The 17153-nt window shown below is 41.4% G+C and overlaps 1 protein-coding gene across 3 annotated transcripts in view; it reads right to left on the bottom strand.

The window, feature by feature from the left end:
* Positions 1 to 17153, bottom strand: part of GPAT4 (glycerol-3-phosphate acyltransferase 4) — a 48495-nt gene that overhangs the window by 14285 nt on the left and 17057 nt on the right. For all 3 annotated transcript variants that reach the window (XM_004468699.5, XM_004468700.5, XM_023591783.3), the window contains exons 3-10: positions 12976 to 13045; positions 12508 to 12808; positions 11661 to 11735; positions 5506 to 5595; positions 5240 to 5333; positions 4515 to 4630; positions 3565 to 3620; positions 3036 to 3121 (exon numbers count right to left, since the gene is read on the bottom strand). In XM_004468699.5, the coding sequence (XP_004468756.1) occupies positions 3036 to 3121; positions 3565 to 3620; positions 4515 to 4630; positions 5240 to 5333; positions 5506 to 5595; positions 11661 to 11735; positions 12508 to 12808; positions 12976 to 13045 (888 nt within the window). The remainder of the gene's footprint in view (positions 1 to 3035; positions 3122 to 3564; positions 3621 to 4514; positions 4631 to 5239; positions 5334 to 5505; positions 5596 to 11660; positions 11736 to 12507; positions 12809 to 12975; positions 13046 to 17153) is intronic.

Raw genomic sequence — 17153 nt, 5'->3', positions numbered from 1 at the left:
TAACATGACTTCAAAATGCTGTTTGACCTAATATAAGGGGGGAATGGAAAGGAGAAATGAGATTAAAAGGCTAAGAGTCTCTAAAAAAGAGTCTGGAGGTTGTCAGAAGGAATGCCCTTATGCACAACTGAGCAGAGTCTAAGAGACAGATAAAGTAGATACAACCCTAGGTATTGGTTCTTTTGAGGGATAAAGAGACCCACGGGTTCTATGGTCATGGCAGATGGGGTTCACTGCCATGGCAGATGGCCCTTCTTTGGAGCTGGTGTTTCTACATGATGGAATTGAACTCGGAGGGGATCTCTTCCCACAAGACTTGCATGCTACTTTATTGGAATTGTAGTTGGTGCTGGGGTTTAAGATATATCTAGGGGATTTGAATCTCTGGACTGATAATAAGACACCCAGGCCCAGAGCCTCAACAGACTTCAGCTCCTACACTTTGATTTATTGGACTGACCCCACTCAGCTTACATGGAGTTGAAGAAGGTCAACCACCACAACATGGAGCCTAGAGTGTCTACAACTGAAAGCAGGAGGAGTGCATCCAGTATCCATGTGGAATCTAAGCCCCCACTTGACATAGATGTGCAATGGACACAACCAATCCAATGTCCACAGAGAAAATGTGGAATGGGTGTGGGAAGGGTAGCATGGTGGCTGCTGGGTTTGGGGAATGGAAGGAAGAGATGAGATGTGGAGGCATTTTCGGGACGTGGAGTTGTCCTGGATAGTGCTTCACGGACAATTACGGGACACTGTAGATCCCCCCAGGGCCCACTGGATGGAACGGGGGAGAGTGTGGGCTATGATGTGGACCATTGACTATGGGGTGCAGTGATGTTCAGAGATGTACTTACTGGGTGCAATGGATGTCTCACGATGATGGGAGAGAGTGTTGCTGTGGGGGGAGTGGGGGGTGGGGGCGGTGGGGTTGATTGGGACCTCGTATTTTTTTAATGTAATTTGTAAAAATAAATAATTTTAATTAAAAAAAAATGGTTGAGGAGGGGCAGGTGTGGCTCAAGCAGTTGAGCACCTGCTTCTCACATGGGAGGTCCTGGGTTCAGGCCCCAGTGCCTCCAGGGGAAAAAACAAACAAACAAAAAACCCCAAGCAAACAAATGAAAACACCAATCCAGGGGAGCTGATGTGCCTCAGTGGTTGAGTGCTGGCTTCCCACATCTGAGGTCCAGGGGTTCAATACCCAAGCCCTGGTACATGAAAAAAAAAAAATTTTTTTTTAACAAAAAAAGGTGGAGTTCCAGAGTGCGGTCCCCTGATCAGCAATCAGCATTGCCCAGGAACCTGTCAGAAATGCAAATTCTGAGCCCCATCCCAGGCCTACTGAATCAGAAACTCTGGAGAGGGGCAGTGGTCGGTAGCAATGTGCATTTTAACAAGCTCTCCAGGCGATGCTGATGCCGGCTAAAGGTTAAGAACCACTGCTCTGAATGAGCACATCTGGGGATCTGGGGACATGTCTGACTCCCGTTAGATGAAGGCAGGGCGGCACAAGGCAGCACAGGCTCTGCTCCTCACTCCTACACCCACCAGAGACATTTCTAACAGACTAGGTTTCTTGCTCTTGCTGTTCCCAGACACAGCCCCCTCAGTCAACTGCTCTGGGCAGCCCTCCCATCGATTAGCTGCCCTGTAGCCCCTGTTCCCCTGCCTGGCTTTAGCAAAGGGAGTGTTTGGCTAAGCATGTGCTTCACCAGAGGGGCACTTCTCCAACTGTACCAGCTGTTCTGGCAAGTTCAAAAAATAAGGTAAGAATGATTTCTACAGACAGCAAACAGAGCCCCACCAAAGTCTGGAGACTGAATTCCAAACACAACACTGACTTGAATTTACTTACTGTTTTACCCTGATCTGGGATTTCAAACTAAGTACTTTAAACATACTGACAACAGCCTGTGTTGCTTCAGAATCACAATGTGAGGTCGGGGTTCTTTTAGAAATAATATGTACCTATTTACAAAATCAGATAAATGTGAAGAGGGTGACAGAGGTAGGGGAAAAAAGCTGATTCCCATCTCTCCAGGTGAGTGTGAACAGTTAGAGGTACAAGTTACTGGAGGGTAAATTACATAAATTCTCAAGATCCAATTCATTTTTATGAGCTGTTCTTGGTATATAAGATGATGCCACAAACCAAAGCAGTCAGGTTATTTCTTCTGTACCCAAAATCTACAAACCCAGCTTCGCAGCCACACGTCCCACTCCCTACAGTAAGTCACATTTTCAAGTGGAGTAGCCTGCCTTTGGCTATGTTTATGTAGAAAGAAGTGCTAAGAAGGGGGATAAAGATAAAGCTTATGCAGCATTCGCCATATCCTTAATCTGGTGGTGACGCTGGTGTAGGTGAGAATCTCCGTTTAAATACTCTTCCATCGCTTTTTGTTTTTATATCCCCCCCTTGCGGCTTTTTTGTATGTGTGCTGTCTGGTCTCTGTGTCCACTAGCTGTGCATTCTTCTGTGTCTGTATTTATTTTTATTTGTCTCCCCCTCCATGCGGCTTGTTTTGCCCTCTGCTGTGTTTGTTTGCTGTGCACTCTTCTGCGTTGTTGCTAGTCTCCCTTTTTTGCATCACCTTGCTGAGTTGGCTCTTTGCAGCGCTTGTGGGCCAGTTGGCACTCTGCAGTGCTTGTGGGCTGGTAGGCACTCTGCGGTGCTTGCGGGCCGGCCAAAACTCTGCAGCACCAGGCCGGCGGCTCTCTGCATCATGTGGGTGCGCCTGCCTTCACAAGGAAGCTCCGGGCCGTGAACCCAGGGCCTCCCATATGGTAGATGGGAGCCCAACTGATGGAGCCACAGCCGCTTCCCCTTCAGTCCCTTTTAATGGAGATTACACAAAATCTCAATTCTCGTCCCCTAGCACTGGGCACACTTAGCCCAGCCCCCAAGCTGCTCTACTGGAGAAGAACAATGCACTAACTACGGACACCAGCTTCTCCTTTAACCATCTCCTGTTGTATCCTGTTCACAGTAGCTGCAGTAACAACAGTACGTGCCATCCAAGGACTCCTACCTTGATAGCAACAGGGTAAACTGTGGCTCCAATTTCAAAACTTCCCTTTTTGAACATCATCACTGATGTATTATTGATACAGGTTCCTGAAAAGCAAGACAAAGGAAAATGCCATTCATTTTGGTCCTCTACCCCAGAGATTATGAATTCCTTAAAGAGTAAGTGTAATAATCAAAACTCTTCTAATGGCTTCTCAAACAGGGTAAATCTGACATATTCCTGACTTATGAATGGATACGTAAAAGAAAAGGGCGAAACAGACTGCTTCCGATTCTCTTTTGACAGAACCACCTTGCCTGATGAACACACATCTGCCCGGATAAAGGCCAGAGACAGTCAGCAGACTTGGGAGGTCTCAGTGAGGACTCTGTTGGGAATATTACAGGGGGGATTCCTATTTGAAGTTCACATGGTGGCACTCTTAGCCCAAATTCTGAATCCCCCCTGAGTTTTCAATTCCACAACTAACCTAAAGTGGACCCAACAGTATTCACTGAAAAGAGATAAAGGTGATCAACCCCCTTCTTACCTTCTGGGAAAATGAGGATAGGTAGTTTGCTTTTATCTTGCACATGCTCAGTCAATCTTTAGAAGAGAAAAATAAAACTAAGGACCAGGAAGTATCATGTCCATCATCTTCAAACTGCATTTATAAATAACCTATTTAGCTGTAACAGTACTTGAGATGTTATATAAAATAAGCTCAGAAAAATGACACTATCCTTTATAAAGCCACAACCTAAAAGTCTATGAAGACAAAACTTGTAAGGACAGGGAAAATTAGGTAACAACTATGTAATTCATGCAACTGTATAAATTATATACACATAAATCACAGTCCTTGGCTACTGCTCAGACTTAGGAATAATAAAGAAAGAGCCAGGCACCAGGCCTCGCATTTAGCACCCTCAACTCGCATTGTTACCCGACTGCGCCACAGCCTTGCTGGGTTGGACCTGTGGTCCAACTGGTTCAAAATTCTCTCCCCGAGAGAAGCACCAAAAGAATTTCGTGGAGGGTTCACTTATCCTGAGTCTTGACTCTTCTCAGTCTATTGCAAAGCTCTCTTCATTACTTGTACCTGATTTACCTTTTCTTTTTAACTTTAAAAACAGCAATATTTTGTTCTGCTGTCTTATTTTTATTTGTGATAATGAATTAATTTTGAAATTCCAAATAGCACTAAAAGTTCCTATTTTGCTTATTGCACAGGGACAACTGAATAATAAAGGTTAGGAAACATTACTAACAGTAAATAATATAAGGGCTTCAATACTTCTTACATTCCATGTTTTGGAAAAATTTTTTATTATGAAAGCAGGGTAGGCTCGGGGTGAAAAACAGTGAGAACACGCGAAGAAAGCAAAACTTACTTGTAATTCCTCTGTGGAGAGATGCTGCCTCTGTAATGTTCTCCTCTGCATACTTTTTGATATAACTAACTGGTCATACCAAACAGTAACATTTTGTTGGATTTACCTTTTAGCCACTAGATGGCGATCTTTCACTTCCGAACGCTCAAACCAGACATGAGGGCAGGCCTTGACCATGGCTCTCTGAATCACACCCATGAGTCCCCCGTGCACTTGCCCCACCTACCCTCAGAAAAAGGAGTTAATTATTAGTGACAGCAATCCTCACACAAAGGCCGCCCACTCTGGGGAGGAAGCTCTAGATGCCAAGATAAGTAGACTCACCCTCTCACCTTCTAACATTTTATAGCTAACCATGGGTTTCTATTACGGAGTCTAAAATTTCTTCTCTTAATCAGTAACAGCAGAGATGTGTAATTAAAACATAACTGAAAATCCTAAAACAAAATAATAAAGTTGAGCAAGACCTGTGTAAAAATGTCCGTCCCTGTGCAGATTGTCCAATGCCCGTGAACCCAGTCTTCTGTAAATCCTCTCCTCCTTATCCTTCACCCCTTTCCACGGTCTGCTTAAACATCAGAAGTATAATATTCAAACACACTCAAGGTAACCTACAGCAGCTTCTGCCTGGAATACCTCCTATCAAAGTTGCAAAGAATTCCCCAAAGCAAGTAAACCAAAGAAGTTAATCCAGGTAGGGACCCACTCCTAAAAGCATGTTTACATATTTATACACTTATGAAAGCACTCTGCAAATGTTCCAGAAGCCTCCCAGCCCTGACCTGTTTAAAGTAAGTCTGGGCACAAGAAAACAACAGAGAAATATCTCACCATGGCATAATAGCCATCACTGGCCAAAATGATCACATCAATAGGAGAGGTATGATTGGCCACACAGATGCCACCATTTCTAGGTCTGTTTTTCCTAGGTTTAAAATGTAGGCAAAACAACAAACATTAGAGCACAACATTTCATTTGAAACTTATTCCTCACCCCAGAAGCTTCAGCAGCTCCAACTAAAAAGTCATCAAAGTCTCCATTTCGCCAGTTCTGCACCAGCACCGTGCCCCTTGGGGTCAGTATCAAGTTGGCTCACCTGTCATGGTAGGTAATGATGGCCGTCAGGGCTCGCACACAGATCCGGTAACACATCAAGTGAACATGTTTACTCAGGAACTCCTTAAACCTGCAACAAGAGAACAAAGATCGCTGTATTTGCTTTACATAGAGGAAGAAAGGAAAAGTAGGTGATGCCAAAAAATTCAACTATTACAGGCTTACCTCAGAGATATTGAAGGTTTGTTCCAGATCACTGCAATAAAGTAAAATCGCAATAGAGCTAATCACACTAATTTTCCGATATCCCAGTGCATATAAAAATTATGTATGCACTATACCCAAGTCAGTTAAGTGTGCAATAGTATCCTGTCTCAAAAAACATTTGTAAATACCTTAATTAACAAATACTTTATTGCAAAAAAAAAATCTAACCATCATCTGAGGCTTCAGGGAGTCTTAATATTTTTTCTGGTAGAGTCTTGCCTCTATGACGATGGCTCTGACTACCAGGGTGGTGGCTGCTGAACGCTGGGGTGGCTGTGGCAATTTCTTAAAATAAGACAATGAAGTTTGCCACATCAATTAATTCTTCCTTTCATGAAAGGTTTCTCTGTACCATGTGATACTGTTTCATAGCATCTTACCCACAGTAGGACTTCTTTCAAAACGGAAGTCAATCTTCTCAAACCCAGCTTAAACTAAGTTTATATAATATTCTTAGTCCTTTTTGCATTTCAACAATGGTCACATCATCTTCACCAGGAGTGGATCCTATCTCAAGAATCCACTTTCTGTGCTCATCCATAAGAAGCAATTACTCATCCGCTCAAATTCTATCATAAGATTGCAGCAATTCAGTCACATCTTCAGGCTCCACTTCTAATTCTAGTTCTCTTGCTATCTCCACCATATCCATAGTTACTTCCTCCGCTGAAGCCTTAAACCCCTCAAAGTCATCCCTGAGGGATGGAATCAACTTCTTCCAAGCTCCTGCTAATATTCTGACTTACTCCCAAGAATCGCAAGAGTTCTTAATGGCCTCTAAAATGGTGAAAGCTTTCCAGAAGGTTTTCAGTTGACTTTGTCCAGATCCAGCAGAGGAACCCCTATCTGCAGCAGCTACAGCCTTATGAAAAGTATTTCTTAAAGAATAAGACTTGGAAGTTGAAATGATTCCTTGATCCACCGGCTGCAGAAGAGATGTTGTTTTAGGCATGAACACAACATTTGTCTTGTACATCTCCATCAGAGCTCTTGGGTGACCAGGTACATTGTCAATGAGCAGTAACATTTGAAAAGCATCTTTTTAAATGAATAGTAAGTCTCAAGAGTAGGCTTAAAATATCCAGTAAACCATGTTATAAGCAGATGTACTATCATCCAGGTTTTGTTCTTCCATTTAGAGAATGATGGCAGAACAGATTTAACATCATTCTTAAGGGCCCTAGAATTTTTGGTACGTAAATGAGCACTGGCTTCAACCTAAAGCCACCAGCTGTATTAGCCCCTAACAAGAGGGTCAGCCTCTCCCTCAAAGCTTTGAAGCCAAACATTGACTTCACCTCTCTCTAGCTATAAGAGTCCCAGATGGCATCTTCTTCCAATAGAAGACTGTTTCGTCTACATTGAAAATCTGTTGTTTAGTGTAGCCATCTTCATCAATAACCTTAGCTCCATCTTCTGGATAACCTGTCACAGCTTCCACATCAGCACTTGTTGTGTCACCTGGCACTTTTATGTTATGGAGAGAGTTTCTTTCCTTACACCTCATGAACAAAACTCTGCTACCTTCAAACTTTTCTTCTGCAGCTTCCTCACCTTTTTCAGTCTTCAAAGAATTGAAAAGAGTTAAGTTAAGGCCCTGCTCTGGATTAGGCTTTGACTTAAGGGCATGTTGTGCTGGAATGACCTTCTTTCAAGACCACTAAAACTTTCTCCCTATCAGCAATAAGACTGTTTAGCTTTCTTATCATTTGTGTGTTCACTGGAGTAGCACTTTTAATTTCCTTAAGAACTTTTCCTTTGTGGAGATTGAATCCATCATCAAAAATCTCCCAGCAAAGGAAAGTCCAGGACCAAATGACTTCACAGGTGAATTCTACCAAACATTTCAAAAGGAATTAATGCCAATCCTGTTTAATCTCTTCCAAAAAACTGAAGACGAGGGAAAACTGCCCAACACATTTTATGAAGCCAACGTCACTCTAATACCAAAGCCAGATAAAGATACTATAAGAAAATTACAGACCAATCTAATGAGCATAGATGCAAAAATTCTCAACAAAATACTTGCAAATCATATCCAAAGATGTATACATCACAACCAAGTAGAATTTATTCCTGGTATGCAAGGCTGGTTCAACATAAGAAAATCAATCAACATAATATACCACATTAACAAACTGTAGGAAAAAAAACCCACATGATCATCTCAATTGATGCAGAAAAGGCATTCGACAAGATTAAGTCTCCTTTTCTGATAAAAACACTTCAAAAGATAGGAATAGAAGGAAAATTCCTTACTATGCTATAAGGCATATATCAAAAACCCACAGCCAACATCATACTCAATGAGGAAAGGTTGAAAGCTTTCTCTCTAAGATCAGAAACAAGATTAGGTTACCCATTGTCACCACTGTTACTCAATATTGTAATAGAAAAGTTCTAGCTAGGGCAATGAGACAAGGAAAAAAATAGAAAAAGAAAAAGTAAAACTCTCACTGTTTGCAGAAGACATGATCCTGTACTTAGAAAATCCTGAGGAAAACGGATGTCACTCAACCAAATGGGCTCCCATCTACCACACAGGAGGTCCAGGGTTCAATGCCCAGGGCCTCCTGGTGAGGGCAAAGCCAGCCCATGCAAAGTGTCGGCCCATGCAGGCCTCCCCATGCAGGAGTGCCATCCTGCATGGAAATGCCACCCAGTGTGGGAAAGCTGCCCCACGTAGGAGTGCCAGCCAATGCTGAGAACTGGTGCAGCAAGACGATGTAACACAGAGGAGAGAAAATAAGAAGACATAGCAGAACAGGGAGTTGAGGTGGCGCAAGAGAATAATCACCTCTCCTTCACTCCAGAAGGCCCCAGGATCGGTTCCCAGAGCTGCCTAATGAGAATACAAGCAAACACAGAAGAACACACAGCAAATGGACATAGAGAGCAGACAATGGGGAGAGGGGGAATAAATAAAATATATCTTAAAAAAAAAAATCCCGAAGTATCCACGACAAAGCTACGTGAGCTAATAAATGAGTTCAGCAAAGTGGGAGGATGCAAGATCGACACACAATAATTAGTAATGTTTTTGTACACTAGTACTGAACAATCTGAGGAGGAAATCAGGAGGAAAATTCCATTTTCAATAGCAACAAAGACTCAGATACCTAAGAATTAATTTAACCAAAAAAGTACAGGACCTTATGCAGAGAACTATAAAACAATGTTAAAAGAAATTTTAAAAGACATAAACAAATAGAAAGACATTCCATGTTCATGGAGTGGAAAAATATCGTGAAGATGTCAATCTTACCCAAACTGATTTATAGATTCAATGCAATACCAATCAAAATTCCAACAGTTTACTTTACAGAATTAGAAGACACAATTACCAAATTCATTTGGAAGGGAAAGTGCACCTGAATAGCTAAAAGCATTCTCAAAAAGAAGAGCAACATAGGAGGAACTTCACTGCCTGACCTTGAAATATACTACAAAGCTATAGTGTTCAAAACAGCATGGTGCTGGCATAAAGATAGACACATCAATCAGTGGAACAGAACTGAGAACCCAGAAATAAACCCTCACCTATGCAGTCAACTGGTTTTTGACAAACTTACCAAGTTAATGTTAATGGGAAAGAACAGTCCCAGTTAACAAATGGTACTTGGACAATTGGATATCTATAACCAAAAGAATGAAAGAGGACCCCTATCTCACTTCCCTATAGAAGAATCAACTCAAAATGGACAAAAGATCTAAATGTAAAAGCCAGAACCATAAAACTACTAGAACAAAATGTAGGGAAACATCTTCAAGACCTTGTAGTAGGTAGTGGTTTCTTGGACCTTACAGACAAAACAATGTCATCAAAAGAAAAAACAGATAAATGGGACCTCCTCAAAATTAAACACTTTTGCACCTCAAAGGACTTTGTCAAAAGGGTGAAAAGGCAGCCAACTCAATGGAGAAAATATGTGGAAATCACATATCCAACGAAGGCTTAATATCCAGGATACATAAAGAGATATTACAACTCAACAATAAAAAGACAAATGACCCAATTAAAAAATGGGCAAAAAACTTGAATAGTCATTTGTCCAAAGAAGAAATACAAATGGCAAAAAAAAAAAAAAAACATGAAGAAATGCTCAACATCACTAATGATTAGAGAAATGCAAATTAAAATTACAATGAGATATCATTTCAAACCTATCAGAATGGCCACTATTAAAAAGACAGAGATACGAACGACAAGTATTGGAGAGGATGTACAGAGTTAGGAACACTTAACTACTGTTAGGAAAAATGGATAATGGTACAGCCACTGTGAAGGACTGTTTGGCAATTACTAAGGAAGTTGGATATAGACCTGCCATGTGACTCTGCAATATCACTACTGGGTATATACCCAGAAGAACGGAGAGCAGTGACACGAACAGACATCTACACACCGATGTTCATAGTGGCATTATTCACAATTGCCAAAAGTTGGAAACAACCCAGGTGTCCATCAACAGATGAATGGATAAACATCATGTATTCTATTCACACGATGGGATATAATGCAGCTGTAAGAAGAAATGAAGTAGTAAAGCATATGATAACATAGATGAGCCTGGAGGACATTACGTTGAGCACAGCAAGCCAGACACAAAAGGACAAATACTGTATGAATGCATTACTATGAACCAAATATACTGTGTAATATGTTGTATGATTAAAAAAATTTTTTTACAGGTATCCAGTAAAAACGAAAAAAAAAAACTTTTCCTTTGCATTCAAAATTTGGCTGTTGGGCACATGAGGTCTAGCTTTTGGCCTTCAGCTTTCAACATGCCTTTCTAAGTTTAATCATTTCTAGCTTTTGACTTAAAGTGAGAGACGTGCAACTCTTCCTTTCACTTGAACACTTAGAGGTGACTGTAGGGCTATTAACTGGTCTAATTTCAATATTCTTGTGTCTCAGGGAATAAGGAAGCCCCAGGAGGAGGAGAGAGACAGAAAAACAGCTGGTCGGTGGAGTGGTCAGAACACACACATTTACTGAATAAGCCTGCATGTGTGTGGTTCATGATGCCCCAAAACAATTACAATGGTAACATCAGAGACCACCTATCACCATAACAGATATAACAATAATGAAAAAGTTTAAATTATTCCAAGAATTGCCAAATTGGGACAGAGACACAAAATGACCACATGCTGCTGGAAAAATGACACCAACAGATTTGCTCAATGCAGGGTCACTACAAATCTTCAATTTGTAAAAACCACAATATCTGCAAAGTGCAATAAAGCAAGGAGCAGTAAAACCAGGTATGCCTGAACTGCCTACACAAAATACTTTTATAAATATTAGTGTGCATTAGGAAACAAAGAAATGATAAGAATGGTTTAAATTCCCTCTGTTAGTGGATTTAGAATTCATAAGCCTAGAATTTCCCACATAGTTGAGCCAAATGTCTCCTAGATTCTTCTCCTCTCCAGTCAATAACAAGAAGCAGAGCAAAGGTCAGAGAGTCAAACTTCCTCACCAGCCTGGGCAGGAGAGGTCTGTTAGCCCCAGAACTTTCCAGAAGAAGCAGATTCTTCTTCAAAAATACCTACTTATATTTCTCGTGTTTTTATACCCTATTTGTTAACATAGCAGAACGCCTAAAATGAAACAAAATGCTGTAAAATCTGCTAACATCTGAGTCCTAGATTCCAAGTTTGTGGTTTCTCCCATTTTCCTTTAAAATGGGAAGAGGGTGTGGCTGTAGAGTAAAAAGAACAAAGTTACAGATGAAGAGGAGTAAAAAAAACTAGGTAAACTATTGTTGTACTATTGTTACATTGGGTTATTTTATACATCTAAGATTTCATGGATTTGGTTGTCTCCAAAAAAGTCATCTGAACTCTGGTATATGAACTGCAATTCTCAATGAGCATTGGCTTCAACCCTTCAGACAAAGTCAGGAGAGCTTTACTCACCTCCCATTTGGCAAGTATCCCACCACAGTTGTGCCAACCACCAGAAGGCTAATCCCCGTGAAAGCAAGGGCTATCCTGTAAAAAGAAAACAAGTTAAAAGACAGCAACCATATCCTTGCACCAAGTACAGAACTGCACGTGTGAAAATGAGTGTGGGTGCCACGAAAACCACCCCCAAGATTGATCAGTTAGAGCCTGGACAGGAGTTGCACCTGAAAATGAGAACAGGCCTGCCAAAACCAGAGAACATTTGGACTCCAAACTGCCCAAACGATGGACTGGACTCTCAAATGACAATGTCTCCTCATGCAACAGGCCAGCCACAATGATGGAAAATCCTAACGTTGTCTGTTCTGCCCTCAGGCACCTGCTGGCCTGCTGTCTTTCCCTTCCCCTTTGGCTTTCAACCCTGGCAGAAGCACAGCTGTGAACCAACAGGAGCCAGAAGGTACCAGCACCTGGCAAGACCTACTCAGAATAGCACATGTACAGAAAAACTGAGAGATCAATACTGCCTCTGTATTAGGAAGGGAAGCTGCAGGAAAGAATCAGCAGGCCCAGCGAAGAGTGGCCAGAAAGCACATGATGTTCCCTGCCTGTGTTTAGTCCAATTAGACAAGCAATTTGTCTTTTAGAAACTTAACTATTTCTATCTGATATGCAAAGAATCCCAGAACCTTTAAAGGACAATCACCAGTGCACCCTTCCAAGAGAAAGATGGACTGGCCAGTGAAAGTCATACTATCCTTTCTAAAATGGGAAAGCAGAGAGAGAGGTGGAGAGATCATGCATCAGGCACAGGCAGCAGCTGCTCAAGCCTCTTATCCCCATCAAGCTCTTCCCTCACCTGAGCGGCAGAAGGAAGCAATATCGAATCAGCACTCCTAGCCCCCACAAGACAGTGAGTCGAAGGCTAATATACTGGAAGTTATAATTGGTTCTGCTGAGCAGGTTCCAGGACTCCAACTCCTCTGCTGAGAATCTTTTTGTCACCTCATCATCCATAATAGTCTCCATTCCTTTCCGGCAAAAGTAGAAAATGTCAGAGAGCTCAAACTCTGGAGTATTATCCAGAGCCTTGTTACTCCCACTTCGACGAATTTCTTTGATCTCTTCTTCTAGTGAAGTGGGATCTTTTGCAATGATTCCTGTAAAAGCAAACACCCATCAAGAAGGCTGGGATAAAGTATGTTAAAAAATTCAGAACACGCACACATTGTATATAGTGAAGAGTACATGTAGCATTAAAAGCACTTTTTTAACATATTTGAAAAGGATCATTTAGCATAAGAATCCAGCGAAGACCCCGTCATACCATTGGTATAGGGCTTGTAAAGTTGATGGTTCTTCTCCTTGGCTCCCCTCTCCATTCTCAAGGTAGCCCACTGGAGAAGAGAAAAATAAACGGATAAGAGCAAGAATGAGATCCGTTTTCATTCAGCAAAAGCCTCCACTTCCATCCTGTGACTGCCTGGATCCTGAAGTCACCAGAGATTGGACTGTACCCCAGAGGGTTCCCATTCTTTCTTAAAGGAAGTTCAAATCCCCCTCCTTTCAGATAAGGGCCCCTCTTTGATAAGAAGGACCAGAAGTTAATAGTCACCTATAACCTTTAAAGACTGGAAACTCACAAAATCTGGGTTTCTCAGGCCTAGCTCCTTACTACCTAAATTGCTCCTGTCTCTAGGTTACTTAAGGAAATCACTAGCTAAGAACACAGACCTTGCAAATTCTTTCTTTAGTGCCAAAGAGATGTACACAAATAGTTAATTCAAGCACCCTTCAGGCCATTGCCTACAGCCTGATGCTGCCAACATCCCAAATAATTCCAGGATGGCAACAATTTGGTTTTCAATTAGAAAAAGGGTTTAAATAGTGTATATGTCTGGACTGCCCATTCATCCTGAGTAACCTTTAAACAGAAGAACCTCACAGCTAGCAAGAGAAGGGCCTGAGAGCAGCTTAGTTGTGTTAAAAAAGGGGCATAAGTGTTTAATTTTTAAAAAACATAGATTCAAATCTGAAGTTTGCCTCTCACTACTTAAATGTGCCTTAAGCAACTCCTTCCAACTCTTTGAACCTTTACCTGCAAAATGGGATTGATAACATTAAACCTCCTATTTCATGGAGTCACTGATGATCCAAATGAAATCATATACATGACAGAACTTGTGAAACTGCAAAGCTTTCAAGCTATCCTCATTTTTACAGAAATACGTGAGCTCCAGAAATAAAGGGATCTAGAAAAGATAAGCCAGGCTCCTAGAGCCTCGCTGTCTTCATTAAAATCCTCTTACCTATAGTAAAAGAGAGCCCAAGATTGGGCCTCTTCCATTACTAAACAATAAGAGGTAAAAACATGAATTCACTGGAGACAGCAAGTGCAAAACAATGGGGGGGGGTGGAGAAATATTTTTTTTTAAAAAGCCTGCTATGCAAGGTTTGAGAAGGAACCTATTATTCCACGACACAGCAAATTCCACATGGCCCAAAGCACCTGGTGTAAATTTTAACAGCAGAGTCTGAAGTACTAGCAAGACTACAACAGACCTCATCTGGCAATTTCTTCAAACACCATGGTCCAGAAAAAAAAAGTCACCTACTCAAAGAAAGGTCTAAGGCAAGAAAACTCATATATAGCCCATTCATTGTCTACATTTGAGATATTTAGCCACTGATATATCTTGCCTCATGAAAAAGGAAATGTAAAGAGGACTCCTAAAATGGAGGTAGATCAACTCCCTTTGCTTTCCTAAAACTAGGCAAGAGGGGATTGAGGGCAAGAGCGGTTACAACAAGCCTGGAGTAGACACAGGCCTCTCAACCAGAATTTAGAGTTTTACATTTTGGTCAAGCATCTCTGTTGGTACTAAAAGAAATGTCAGATTCAGAAACCCTTTGATTCTGTATTGACAAGTGTGATACTGACATTAGATTATAACAGGCAGGTAAGACACCAAGTCTTTCTAGATAGTCTTAGACTAGTGTTTAAGTCTACGAGGACTTCTTCACTATGTAAAATTCAAGACAGCTATACTTTCAGGGTTTTTTTGGTTTGTTTTAGAGAGGTGTCTGTTGAATTAGATCTAAGTAGCTCCTGGGTCTAAAACAAAGGTCCATAATGAACATATATCCTTGGCCTCCTGCTTTTTACTTTTCTGGCTTTACCTTTTCAAACTTCAGAAACTTGAAATGTTTCTGTTTTTAGTAGACAATTTTCCTAAGTCGCAAAGGTAATGGAAAAGTGGCAGGATTGAAGAACCTGGTTAGTTGGGAATAGCCTGTTAAAGGTGGCTGAGTCGATGAACTGGCTCACTTTCAACCTGGAGAAGGGGAATGATGAAGGGGAATGCACATCACCAATGCCTAATAACTAACGACACAATTGGCTTCTCCGAGCTGTCACTTGACAGCAGCAGTTTTCACATAAGCCGTAATAAATTGATACTGCTAGGTTCAGAGTTCATTTCACTAAAACTTCCTCTCCCATCCTCTGATCTGAGACGCCATTTTTTTTTTATTATTCAATAGCAGATTACTAAATTATTTTTTTAGCTTCTCCCAGACAAAGAGCACAATTTAAGGATATTAACAGCACAGCATCTGTAACAGAAGAATGGAGACTGTGGCAGCTCAAATGCAGGCCTGTCCCTCAGAAATGCAGAGGGTTCAATGGTGCATTTTTGCTGGTTATTCATTCTATTAAACACTACAATTAAGAAACTAATTGCAGGGGCAGTAAGGTCCAACAGCCTTGGGAGCCTAACCTCAGGAAAAAGCTTCTCTCTGCTCCTTTTAAGGAAGTCTTCACTGTACTTTCTCATTAGCAAACGATACACTCAAAGACCAAAGCCTTAAAAAAAAAAAAAATTAGGCTTATGTCATCCATCACCTTCTATTTCCCATAAAGACTCCACCATCCCCTCCCTGCTTCAGGGTAATCTCTACATGACTGTCAAATCGACATGCCTATTTCCAACTTCTCCCATTTCTAGTTACCTGTTACAATTCCCTATGCAAGCAGCCCCCACCATTCTGCACACTGCGAATTAAAGGCACTGCGTCTCCTCCCAGTCCCAGTTTGCTCTCACTCCCTCTCGCCTTCCTCCTGTTATCACTCCCATCTTGGCTGTGTTACCACTGCCCTTCCAGTCACCCAACGTTTCAGGCTTCCCATCTGTCATCAAGTCCTCTTGATTCTCCCTCTGAAGAGGCACTTCCTCTCACAGAGCTGCCTCTGGTTTAATGCCACTAGCTTCATTCACTTCCTTATTCCCTGTCTATACTCATGTAAAATCTACTGAAGTTTTTCCCTCTTTCCTCCCTCCAAACCATCCTGCCAGAGTCCATCATGTCTCTTCCCCACTCAGAAAACCTTGAATGGCTTCTCAAGGCCCAAAGAAATGTTCACCTTTATAATCTTCATTCCTTCCACACTCCCGATGATTTTTCGCTCTACTGAACTACATGCTGTCCCTAAACAAGCACTGTTCTTCTAGAAATGTCTTTTTCCCCTATTAACACCAGTTCAAGTGTCAAATCTTACTTGAAATGTTCCCCACCCAATTCCTGCAGTCGGCCTTTTTATTTGGTATTTTAAATGGCATCACAATCTGCATTTTTTATGTGTATATATACTGATCTTTCCTACTGGCTACAAATACCCTGAGAAGCAGGAACCAGAACTTATTTATTTGCCACAGTTTGATATGAGCGCTTTGAACAGGCCGTCAATAATGGCTGAGTTTATCAGCTCTCAGTATGTTTCTTCATCAAGGAGTCATATGAAAAGATGGACCTGAACAGATAAAACCTGAAAACTATTTATTAACTCTCCTGCCACAATTCACATTCTCATCTCCTTTAGTTAGCCCTTTAACCTACTAAAGGTTATGTTAAAATCACCTTTCTCACTGGGATCAAGAAGGCATACATGATTAACCTTACCTCTTTCACTATAACAATGTAAGCAAGTATTACTACTCCCATTTTATGGATGAGGAAACTGAGGTTCAAAAGGTAGGTAACTTAGGCAAAGCTTCAGAGCTGGTAAGTAAAGCAGTGGTATTCAAACTAAGAGCTCTCTTACTCAAAAACTCATGTTCATGCCGCCACAATCCCGCCACCTCTATGGTCTCTACAGCTTCTTCATAACCACCCCAGGTTTATACCATTCTCCACCATCAAATTCTACTTCGGAGTTTAACATTTTAAAAATGTAAGCATAATACATCTCTCTAAGCCAAACTTCACAAATAAATTCACTACCCTTCCCCAGATGTGGGATGTGACTCCCAGGGATGAGCCTCCTTGGCACCAAGGGATTATTATTACCAAGTGTTAATCAGTGATGCATTTGGGGTAAGACCTTGATCAAAAGAGGGAAATATTAAATAAAATAGAGTTTTATTCCAGAGGTTATACAGGCCTCAGCCAGACTTTACAAACTGCCACAGGAAACAAAGCCTTAAACAAAAGTGCTCCTCAGGGGCC

This window comes from Dasypus novemcinctus, chromosome 29, assembly GCF_030445035.2.
Source record: "Dasypus novemcinctus isolate mDasNov1 chromosome 29, mDasNov1.1.hap2, whole genome shotgun sequence".
In the NCBI taxonomy this organism is placed as follows: domain Eukaryota; kingdom Metazoa; phylum Chordata; class Mammalia; order Cingulata; family Dasypodidae; genus Dasypus; species Dasypus novemcinctus.
This window is presented reverse-complemented; position numbering and strand designations above follow the sequence as displayed.